General features: G+C 43.3%; 1 protein-coding gene across 1 annotated transcript in view; it reads right to left on the bottom strand.

Annotated features, from left to right (window-relative positions):
• LOC126982417 (uncharacterized) overlaps positions 1 to 11452 on the bottom strand; it is a 12956-nt gene extending 1504 nt beyond the window's left edge. Inside the window, exons 1-5 of the mRNA XM_050834464.1 lie at positions 9482 to 11452; positions 7913 to 8011; positions 7435 to 7585; positions 3631 to 3793; positions 2685 to 3437 (exon numbers count right to left, since the gene is read on the bottom strand). Of these exons, the coding sequence (XP_050690421.1) occupies positions 2685 to 3437; positions 3631 to 3793; positions 7435 to 7585; positions 7913 to 8011; positions 9482 to 9484 (1169 nt within the window). The 5' untranslated portion in view covers positions 9485 to 11452. The remainder of the gene's footprint in view (positions 1 to 2684; positions 3438 to 3630; positions 3794 to 7434; positions 7586 to 7912; positions 8012 to 9481) is intronic.
• Positions 11453 to 12500: the final 1048 nt, after the last annotated feature.

Raw genomic sequence — 12500 nt, 5'->3', positions numbered from 1 at the left:
TTGAAGGTTTTAAGCTTCATTTATCTATAGCTACATACAAGACACACATTGAATTACTGCCTAGAAGTCCTAATCCAGCTGTTCACCTCCCGCTTGAAGTCTCTCTCTCTCTCTCTCTCTCTCTCTCTCTCTCTCTCTCTCTCTCTCTCTCTCTCTCTCTCTCTCTCTCTCTCTCTCTCTCTCTCTCTCTCTCTCTCTCTCTCTCTCTCTCTCTCTCTCTCTCTCTCTCTCTCTCTCTCTCTCTCTCTCTCTCTCTCTGTGTGTGTATATATATATATATATATATATATATATATATATATATATATATATTTATATATATATATATATATGTATATATATATATATTATATATATATACATATATATATATATATATAAATATATATATATATATATATATATATATATATATATATATATATATATATATATATATATATATATATATATATATATATATATATATATATATATATATATATATATATATATATATATATATATATATATATATATATATATATATATATATATATATATATATATATATATATATATATATATATATATATATATATATATATATATATATATATATATATATATATATATATATATATATATATATATATATATATATATATATATATATATATATATATATATATATATATATATATATATATATATATAAAAAAAAAACAATAATAAAAACAGCCCGCTACTCGCTGCTCCCAAAAAAGAATCAAAAGAGGTGGCCGAAAGAAAGGTCAATTTCGGGATGAGATGTGTCCTGATACCCTCATTTTGAAAGAGTTCAAGTCGTAGGCAGGAGGAAATACAGATGAAGGAAGATTGTTCCAGAGTTTACCAGCGTGAGGGATGAAAGAGTGAAGATGCTGGTTAACTCTTGCATAAGGGGTTTGGACAGTATAGGGATGAGCATGAGTAGAAAGTCGTGTGCAGTGGGGCTGCGGGAGTGGGGGAGGCATGCAGTTAGCAAGTTCAGAAGAGCAGTCAGCGTGGAAATATCGATAGAAGATAGAAAGAGAGGCAACATCGCGGCGGAATTTAAGAGGTAGAAGACTATCAGTAGGAGGAGGAGAGCTGATGAGACGAAGAGCCTTAGAGTCCACTCTGTCCAGAAGAGCTGTGTGAGTGGAGCCTCCCCACACGTGAGATGCATACTCCATACGAGGGCGGACAAGGCCCCTGTATATGGATAGCAATTGCGCGGGGGAGAAGAATTGGCGGAGACGATATAGAACGCCCAACCTCGAGGAAACTGATTTAGCGAGAGAGGAGATATGAAGTTTCCAGTTGATATTTTGATTTAAGGATAGACCGAGGATGTTTAGTGTCGAAGACGGTGACAGCTGAGTGTTGTCGAAGAATAGGGGATAGGTGTTTGGAAGATTGTGTCGAGTTGATTGGTGGAGAAATTGCGTTTTTAAGGCATTGAAGGACACAAGGCTCCTTCTGCCTCAATCGGAAATGATAGCAAGGTCTGAGGTTAAGCGTTCTGCAGCCTCCAGTCTGGAGTCGTGTACTTCGTGTTGAGAGGGTCTTCTATCGAAAGAAGTTGAATAATGCAGAGTGGAGTCGTCGGCATATGAGTGGACAGGACAGTTTGTTATGGAAAGAATATCATTGATGAATAACAGGAAGAGAGTGGGTGATAGGACAGAGCCCTGTGGAACGCCACTGTTGATAGGTTTAGGGAAGAGCAGTGACCGTCTACCACCGCAGAGATAGAACGGCCGGAAAGGAAACTGGAGATAAAGGAACAGAGAGAGGGATTGAATCCGAAAGAGGGCAGTTTAGAAAGCAAAGACTGATGCCAGACTCTATCGAAGGCCTTCGATATGTCTAGCGCAACAGAGAAAGTTTCACCGAAACGGCTAAGAGAGGATGACCAAGAGTCAGTTAAGAGAGCAAGAAGATCGCCAATAGAACGCCCCATGCGGAATCCATACTGGCGATCAGATAGTAGGTTAGAAGTGCAAAGGTGCTTTTGAATCTTCCGGTTAAGGATTGATTCAAAAGCTTTAGATAGACAGGAAAGTAAAGCTATAGGGCGGTAGTTTGAGGGATTGGAACGGTCACCCTTCTTAGGCACAGTCTGTACAAAGGCATACTTCCAGCAGGAAGGAAAGATAGATGTTGATAGGCAGAGACGAAAGATTTTGACCAGGCAGGGTGTCAGCACAGAAGCACAGTTTTTAAGGACAATAGGAGGCACTCCATCAGGTCCATAAGCCTTCTGAGAGTTGAGGCCAGAGAGGGCATAGAAAACAGAATTTGAAAGAATCTTAATAACAGGCATAAAGGAGTCAGAGGTGGGATGAGTAGGAGGAAGCTATATATATATATATATATATATATATATATATATATATATATATATATATATATATATATATATATATATATATATATATATATATATATATGTGTGTGTGTGTGTGTGTGTGTGTGTGTGTGTGTGTGTGTGTGTGTGTGTGTGTGTGTGTGTGTGCGTGCGTGCGTGCGTGCGTGCGTGCGTGCGTGCGTGTGTGTGTGTGTGTGTGTGTGTGTGTGTGTGTGTGTGTGTGTTTGCGCGCGGTTATTTTCTCTGAACAATGTTGATATGGTCGCCAGGAAGATGTCTTTGTTAGCGGATAAATACTTTAAGAACCCACCTGAGCTCTACTTGGTAAGGCGGCTGCTTTGCGGTGTCGTTGAACTCTATTGGGACTACCGAAGTTAGTGGTAGAGTCTGCACAAAGATAGTTGATCCGAGGACAACGTATGCGATCATCGTGAAGGCGAGGGACAAAACCAAACACCCGCGGCGGCCAAGTCTGTCTATTATACATGACATCACGAAGGCTCCGGAAATGGGCACCAGGATTAGGATAATGACGAACAGGTCCGTACTACCGGTCACCCCAGACATTTCTAGGATTTTTAGGACGTTGGGTCGCAAGACCTCCGTACCGCAGAAACCCTGCACCAGTGACAATATGGTCAGCACTAGAAATTTCTTTTGCATCTCCCTCTGTAGAATGAAACTCCATCCTTTATCGCCTGCGACCTCGTCGTTCATATTCTTAATGAGTGCCATTTCAGTCTTGATGTTGCTATAGTTTCCTCGAAGTTTCCGAAGGACTTTGGTAGCTTCCTTTTCCTTTTCTGTGACGATGAGGAACGTGGGGCTTTCCGGCAGAAAGGGAACGATCAGGCAGATGTATACAAGGACTGCACCCACGTTGCTCAGCGCCACTGCGTACCAAGTCATAGCTAAGCTCAGTATAACGGAGAGGGCTGTGCCAAAGAGGAATAGAATGGTGGTCGTTGAGCATGCGGTGCCCCTGATCGCTGTGTCTGGTATCTCTACGGCGTAGGTTACCACTATCTGTGTCGTCATGCCCGTGGTCATGCCGTCACATAATCTGTGTGGTTTATGAATGTTAGGGAGTCAGGAATGGATTCGGCTTCAAGATTGTTTATTATTTTCTTAAGATGTGAAGGCATGGTATAGAAATTTCTTCATGCACCGCTTTCTTTTCATGATGACCCTAATGTTACTTTGTTAAAATACAGCTGTTTAAAGTTTGTCATATACCTGAATTACGTATCACTCACCTGCCGAACAGCAGCATGGGCGTGTTGACTGCCAGGCCTAGAGTAGCCCAACCCACCAGGCCCGGCACCATCGCCACTATCAGGGACTTCTTACGACTAATCCTCTGAAAGAGCCACCCAGACAGCAGCAAGCCGAACACGCTGCCAATGCAGACGAGACTGTCTGTGTGAAGACGGCCATTAAGCATCAGCTTGAAGAATTTCTTGATTTTTGTTTAGCAAGGTATTGAACTGAGTGATTTGTAACATCAAGAATCATCTCGACTAGAGTTCCTTGAAAGAGAGAGACCAGCGACAGTGAACCCAGATTGGCGAGTCCGTTTTGGCGTTGGCTCCCGCAGCTTCTCTCCTCCCCTCTTCTCTACCACACAGTCCCAACACCTATTTTTTCCTCTCGTATGTTACCTATACCTAGCTAACACATGAAAGGAAGAGATAAGTATTATAACTGTTTGGCAGAACAGAGGGGAGGAAAGGACCCGCACGAGCCAACGCCACATCGAACTTGCCTGTTTTTTTATCACATTAGCATAATATATATATATTTTTTTACAGCACAGGAATCAACTCAAGGGCAACGAAAATAAAGTGTAGAAAAAAAGCCCGATAATCGTTGCTCCAAAAAGCAAAAAGTGAAGAGTGGCCAAAAGAGAGGTCAACATCGGTTGGAATGGTGTCTTGATACACTCCTCTTGAAATAGGTCGTCATAGGCAGGAGGAAATACAGACGAAGGAAGGCTGTTCCAGAGTTTACCAGTGAAGGGGATGAAAGAATGGAGATGCTGGTTAACTTTTGCATAAGGGGTTTGGACAGTATAGGGATGAGCTAGAGTAGAACTTCGAGTGCAGCGGGGCCGCGGAAGCGGGGGATAGAAAGAGATGCAACATTGCGGCGGAATTTAAGAGGTAGAAAAGTGTCAGTAAGAGGAGGGGTGCTGATGAGACGAAAAGCCTTAGACTCCACTCTGTCCAAGAGAACTGTGTAAGTGGAGCCCCCCACACGTGCAATGCATACTCCGTACGAGGGCGGACAAGGCCCCTATAAATGGAAAGCATCTGTGTGGGGAAGAACAACTGGCGGAGACGATACAGAACGCCCAACCTCGAGGAAGCTGATTTAGGAAGAGGAGATGTGAAGTTTCAAGTTGAGATTTTGAGCTAAGGAAAGGCCGAGGATGTTTAATGTTGAAGAAGGTGACTGCTGAGTGTTATCGAAGAATAGGGGATAGGTGTTTGGAAGATTGTCTCGAGTTGATAGGTGGAGAAATTGTTTTTTTGAGGCGTTGAAGGACATAAGGTTCCTCTTACCCCAATCGGAAATGATAGCAAGGTCTGAGGTTAAGCGTTCTGCAGCCTCCAATCTGGAGTCTTGCAATTCTTGTTGTGAGGGTCTTCTGTTGAAAGAAGTTGAATAATGCAGAGTGGATTCATCAGCATTTGAGTGGATAGGACAGTTTGTTAGAGAAAGAAGATCATTGGTGAATAATATGAAGAGAGTGTGTGTTAGGACAGAGCCCTGTGGGACACCACTATTGATAGGTTTAGGGGAAGAACAGTGACCGTCAAACAGAGCAGAGACAGAACGGCCGGAGAGGAAACTGGAGATAAAGAAGCAGGGAGAAGGATAGAATCCGTAGGAGGGTAGTTTAGAAAGCAAAGCGTTGTGCCAGACTCAATCGAAAGCTTTCGATATATCTAGAGCAACTGAGAAAGTTTCACTGAAACGGCTTAGAGAGGATGACCAGGAGTCGTTTAAGAAAGCAAGAAGATCGCCAGTAGAACGCCCCTTGCGGAACCCATACTGGCGATCAGATGGAAGATCAGAAGAGGATAGGTGCTTTTGAATCTTCCGTTTAAGGATTGATTCAAAAGCTTTAGATAGACAGGAAAGTAAAGCTATAGGACGGTAGTTTTAGTGATTAGATCGGTCACCCTTATTAGGCACAGGCTGTATGAAGGCGTACTTCCAGCAGGAAGGAAAGGTAGATGTTGAAAGGCAGAGACGAAAGAGTTTGACCCGGCAGGGTGTCAGCACGGAAGCACTGTTTTTAAGGACAATAGGAGGCACTCCAGGCCCGTAAGTCTTCTGAGGGTTGAGACCAAAGAGGGCATAGAAAACATCATTCTTTAGAATCTTAATCACAGGCATAAAGGAGTCAGACTGGGGATGAGTAGTAGAAATATGCCTAGAATCGCATGATTGAACCAAGGTTTTTTAGCATGAGGTGTAGAGAAAATACGTTGAATGTATGCCTCCATTCCAGGGACAATCACCTCTGTGATGCGCTGGGCACAAACAGAGGGGTCTCTCTCCTGGAAGCAGTAATCATTCCACGGGAAATCGGAGAAGTACATCCTCAGGGCGTCCCACCGAGCGGAAGCAAAATGCCAGAAGGATTGCCTCCTCGGTTGGTCCTGAGGCTGTACAGGAGCGATAGGACAGAATGCCGAAATAAGATTGTGATCGGAGGAGCCCAACGGAGAGAACAGTTTGATTGAGTAAGCTGAAGGATTAGAGGTTAGGAAGAGGTCTAGAATGTTGGGCGTGTAGCAGTCACCGCTGAGAGCCGTGTGCTCTTCCCCCCGGTGACTAAGAAAATGGAGTGCGGAAGCACAAACTATGTATTTTGTTATCGTCGTCTCGTGTCTTGTCTGTCGTCGCTCTGTCTCTCTCGTATTGCGTCTTCAATGTTTAACTTTTCTTGTATTCGTTTTTCTTTGACTGTCCGTCCATGTCCTCTTGTTTCCACTTTTACACATTGTTCCACACATACACGAACACTTAAATGTTAACCTTCAGAAACAACATTCACACAAACGCATACACAAACAAACACCTATTCTATGTGCTGTGCTTGTCTTAATGACCTGTGTGATGCTTGGATATGACTTTCTCTATCCGTGAACCGATTAGCACTTAGAACACTCGCTACCGCCAACAGGCGTATCTCCAAGGCGGTCGGGAATACGTGTAGGGTGCTGAACCAACTGCTCTAGATCGGTGAGGATAGCAAAGTTGTAGGCTTGTTCACCAGGCTGGTCAATGAAAGAGGATGAAAGCCAAAGCTGGTGGTGAACATTGAAATCTCCTAGGATGGAGATTTCAGCAAAAGGAGAGTGGGTCAAGATGTGCTCCATTTTAGACTTTAAATAGTCAAAGAATTTTACATAGTTGGTAGAGTTAGGTGAGAGATAAACACCACATATGTATTTAGTAACAGAGTGGCAGTGAAGTCGTTGCGCACGTAGACGCAACATCCAGCTTTGGATTGGAATTTAGGATATAGTAGGAGGGAACAGAGTAGAGATTGCTGTCCGAGACCTGAGTTTAGGTGAGGAAAAGAAGATGAGGTTTAGTGAAGGAGAGATGGTGTTCCACAGAATGGAAATTGGAATGAAGACCGCGAATGTTACAGAAATTGATCAAAAAGAGGTCAGAGAAGTTATCAAGACACCTCTCGAGTCGGCACCCTAAAGAGGAGTCCTATCTTGGGGACTCTGTGGTCCCCCCCCTCCCAGGCGGGGACGCCGAGGCTCATGCTGCTGAAGTTTTTGAGCCACTACCTATAGGGGACCAAAGAATCATCTAAATATGATTCTCATGTGTTGAAAGTCAATCTATACAAGCCAACATATCGTATTTTGGAGCTTCATACTTATTATAATTCTCCATGACTCCTTCGTAATATAAGCTATTATAAAATAAAAGTTGCAGAAGAGATCACGAGGACCTAGCGTGATTATCAAGCATGAGCGAGAGTCGTAAGCCATTCTCAAAGAGCCAAGATACCGCTAACCACGCACTGATCATATCGAAGTCCCATTCACTGAGGTGCAGCTCCGCACCGAAGAGTGTGGTGTTGTCCGTGGCGAGGTGGGCTCTGAGTACGTTGGGCCACGTGAAGGTCACGCCCATGAACAAGTTGGGCAAGGAGGCTAAGAGCACTATGAAGATCTGAGGAGAGTAGAAAATACATTATGCGCACACACACACACACACACACACACACACAGTAGTAGGGGAGGCGGTGGCTGAGTTGTCTGTGTGCTTGCGCAGTGTTCAAGAAGGCGGGTTCTAGATTCTCTCAAAAAGAGGATGAGAGATGAGCTCCAAGGAGCAGCATGAACCAAGCAAGATGGCGCCACTATAAGATATTTGCCCGCGCCACAACGGGCTGGAGCCGGCCATCAGGCTCCACTAAGAAAGGCTATCGGCGCCGTAGGCCAAAACGTGACCCCCCCCCCCCCACACACACACACACACACACCTGATGTGGCTTACCTGTTTGGCGTAGCGGCACATCTTTTCTTGACGTGGCTCTGTGTTTTCCGCGTCTTTCATGGCCGCCTTCTTCACCAGAAGGATTGGGTCGGTCTCCATCTGTTGAGAAGGAGCTACATACACGTATACTACAATGATGCTGATGGGTTGTAAACTTTGGCTAGTAAGGATTTGATAACGCCTCAGAAAGAGCAAGAAGAGTACCTTTGTATACTCCATTACTCTTTTTATTTTGACAGTCACTCATAATGGCCAATCCTCGCGATTCCACCTACCCCGGATGACGGGCACCTCGTAATGGACCGTATTGGCTATACAGGCAGCGCCACACGTGGCCAGTCGGTGAACTGTCAAAGCAGTACTTTCCATAGAACTCAAGTTATGTACAAGAGTGCGTCTGAGGCTGCCTCCAGGATACAGAGCCTTGGTGCCGCCACCGCTCCAAGTCAACGACTGCATACACTTTACTCCTACCCAATTTCCTGACTCTACTATTTGACATGGAGAAAAGCTGAAATCGGGTAGGAGTGAAGTGTGTGCAATCATCGGTTTGGGGCGACGGCGGCATGATGGCCGTGTATCCCTAAGACAGCCTCAGACGCACTCTAGTCTGTAACTTGAACTCTGTGGAAAATTCAGCTTGGAGTTGAGTGGCCACATGAAGAAAGGCAAAGGTAAGAAAGCAACGAAGAGGAAACCATGCATTGTCAGACGTTAGTTGCTTGTTTTATATTATGCAAATTTTAATATAACTATTCATATTGAGAAGGTAGTTAAGAGTAGGAGACGGTGCTCCAACAGCAGCCCCTTCTAAACAATAAACCTAATCACCACTCTTCCTCTGCTGGGTACTAGGGTGCGTTGGTTGAAGTGTAGGGTCATTTTGAAATGGTGACAGCCTTTACTCCACTTTGTTGCCAAGGCCACTGTGGTGTGGGCAGAATTTTTTTTTTTTGTCTTGCCATTACTAGAAGGATCTTAGCCTGCATTGTTATACCTTTGCCCTGTAAGGTCACTGCATGTCAAGGTTGTGCTCCATCAGCAATGTATTGGACGTAAAAGAGATTCAGTTTTGAAATATCTCTCATTAGCCCACTGATTATTTGGTAAAAAAGGAGTGTTAATTAGGTTATCTAGGGTAAGATAAAATTCTAAATCTTTTATATCGAAGCACTCCAACTAACGATGAAAGAATAGTCCTCACCCACGTTTCCGCTGAATCACTCGAAGGATGGTTAACATTCAGGCATTACAAGAGAGAAAGACAGCAGTTTCACACGCCTTCAATGAACAGATCCCTCCGCTCCCACCAGGGCAGCAAGCACGTCCACACAAAAGTGAAAAGGAGGCAGGAATAGTGCAATCCGCCCTGATGGCGATGTAGGGCAGAGTCGGGTTTGGGTGTTCCAACTCACGCAAAAGTAGGTCCCTGAGAGAGGTTATGTGGGTACTGGCACCACTCATGCTTCAGTAAGTATATTGCTGATATCTTCGTGGTGATCGCCGACCCTCTCCAACTCAGGTAAACTATGGAGGCATGCTGTAGTAGGGCCTGGTCTGGGATCTCACCATTGGTAGCAGTGGCCGGGTCCAATTATAGACAACGGAAGTAGTGTCGTTGGCGTACTGTTCTCAGACAATGCAGAACAGTCTCGATAAACAGCCAACTTTTTCTATCAACTCTTCAGGCAAATTAACTCAGAACCAGAACACCTTCGTGTTGATATGACTAGGAATAGCTAGTGTCTGCTTGTAATATGCACGCGTGTTCGGCACTGAATTTTACTTAAACAAGTGGAGGAAAAGATTCGGGACTCCTCGCCACAAGTGTGGCAATTTATGGTAGTTACGAACACTTGAGGCTGTGATGCATACTTAAGTGCCAAGTGCACCGAGGACATATACCTGCTTTCATCCTCTCCGTTACACACACACACACACACACACACACACACACACACACTCTGTGCATCAGCATGGATTTCGTAGTAATCGATCTTGCCTTACCAACTTATTAACTTTTTTCAACGACGTTTATTCAAGTTGGGACGCCCGAGCCCCATATGACGTAATTTACCTAGACTTTCAGAAAGCGTTTGATAAAGTTCCCCACGTTAGGCTTATTTCAAAACTGCGTTCCCACGGTATTAGTGACCATCTATGTGAGTGGATTCATGACTGGCTCACCGACAGAGAAGAACGTGTAGTTCTTAATGGTGAAGCATCCGATTGGCAACCCGTAACCAGTGGCGTGCCCCAAGGGTCGGTCCTGGGGCCAACACTATTCATAATTTACGTGAACAATTTAGAGACTGATATCCTGTCAAAAGTAGCCAAATTCGCCGACGACACCAAATTAGGAGGTACGGTAACGAACAGTAAGAATTGCGAGAACATTCAATCAGACTGAATAAGTCTTGCCGATTGCAGCGAAAAATGGCAAATGTGTTTCAACGTAGATAAATGTAATGTAATGCACATAGGTGAAAATAATCCTAACTTTAAATATCAGCTTCAAGGACATGAGCCCAGCGAAGTAAAACAAGAAAATCTTGGTGTCATTATCAGTAACACACTTAAAATGAGCGATCAATGTTCTGCAGCGAGTAAAAAAGCCAATATGATGCTAGGATTAATCTCAAGAAACTTTGATTATAAATCACCCGAACTTATGAAGAGATTATATTTAGCATTTGTAAGACCACACCTAGAATACGCCGTTCAGTTCTGGTCACCGAATTATATAAAAAATCAAGTTTTGCTAGAAAGGATACAGCGACGAGCAACCAAACAAATTCCAGCGCTCCGTAACTTGACGTATGACGAGCGTTTAAAGAGTTTAGATATGTTTTCTTTAAAGAAACGAAGAGTAATAGGAGACTTAATTGAAGTGTTCAAAATCTTTAATAGATTCGAAAACATTAACCCAGATAGTCTATTTCAGAGAGACACCAACACAATAACACGCAGCAGCGGTATGAAGTTAAAGGGAAACCGATGTAACACATTGGCGCGCAGAAGTTATTTCAATAATAGAGTCGTCGATCACTGGAATAGACTCCCACCGTCAGTAGTTAGCGCACAGAGTATTAATAGCTTCAAGTCTCCATTGGATAAGTATTTCAGGGACAGAAGATTTTACTGACCCTTTTTCATATGTTTCAGGCAGTGAGGTGTGGGAACAGTAAGGTTAACAGGGTACTGGAGCGTACCCCTGTACCGAAGGTAAACGAGGATCAAGCCTCTACCGGTAACCCCTGAAACTACATCTCACCCATCGTGAGCAGTCCAATTTAATACTAGCTTTTATTTTTTTTAATTTTTTTTATGACTCAACTAAATACACTGTTTACTGACCCTTTTTCGTGTGTCTCAGGCAGCCTGCAGCACGAGTAAAACCTGAAGACATTAGTTTCCCCCACAGCTTAGGTCACCAGTAGCGTAAGTTAAGGGTAGTAATTTCCTCTTATTTCTCTCTTTACTGTAAAATTTCCATGTCCCTTTCTTCCTTAAAGGCACATGGTGTTCTCTTCTAACTATTTCCTGCCGACACGTTGCCGGAGGGAGAGGTGGGTGGGGAGTAGCCTTCATCTATTCTATCCGATCCTACCACACGTAGTTTACTATTTTTTTTATAGTAGTAGCGGTAGTAAACAGACACCCTCGCCATAGACCGACAGGTCTTCTGGTGTCTGTTCTTCCTATGTATTCCTATGTACTCTCTCTCTCTCTCTCTCTCTCACTGAAATAGTACAATTAGGCCTATGTAGCCAAATAGATAGCAAAGTTTACCCTAACTAATGGATCTCAGGACTATCCGTGGGTGAGGTCATCAAATGTTACCCATACATAATTTACTTTTATTTTCTTATTTATTAACATAGAATTTTCGTTCTGGTGTCATTTTATAGATAATTCAATGGTGCATAACTTCTATTTAGAAGGAGTTTTCAGTATTCAAGTCCATATACATGTTTCTGGAAGGATTATATCAATTATCATGTTTTTTCCAGAACATTTTCTTGCATAAATGAGTTATACTGGTTTTTAGCTAAACCTAATACACAAAATAATGGTATATTCGGATTCTCCATGTATTTAAACATAAAAAAACGATATATCATTCATGAATTAATGTTATTTGCTAGTAGAAATAAACGCGATAAATAAGAGATGTATTTTCCTACCCCCCGGAGCCCATGGGTGGCCCCCTCTGGAGACCCTAAGGGACATTTTTTTTTCTGCCCCCCTTCCAGATCAGTTATTTATGACCCAAGGGATCCGGAAAACACTATGGGCAAACTTTAACACGCCACCTGAATCACCTTTTCTATTAGTCATGCCCATTATTATGAAAATTTTCGCCAAGTCCAGCTTGAGATACACTGGAGGCAAGAATACCTTCTCTGGATTCATTAGGGGTTTGTAAAGACAGCTGAACCCTCCGGCTGCATCTTTTGGTCTTGCCGGCCATTCTTTTCTTACCTAGTGCTCGGTATCAGATCTACTGGTCCACAAGCACAGGACGCACATGTGCTTTGTTTAACCGCTCTCAAGGCCCAGAAGTAGACTGAGTACTTTGAGGTCC

This window comes from Eriocheir sinensis, chromosome 51 (genome assembly GCF_024679095.1).
Source record: "Eriocheir sinensis breed Jianghai 21 chromosome 51, ASM2467909v1, whole genome shotgun sequence".
In the NCBI taxonomy this organism is placed as follows: Eukaryota; Metazoa; Arthropoda; class Malacostraca; order Decapoda; family Varunidae; genus Eriocheir; species Eriocheir sinensis.
This window is presented reverse-complemented; position numbering and strand designations above follow the sequence as displayed.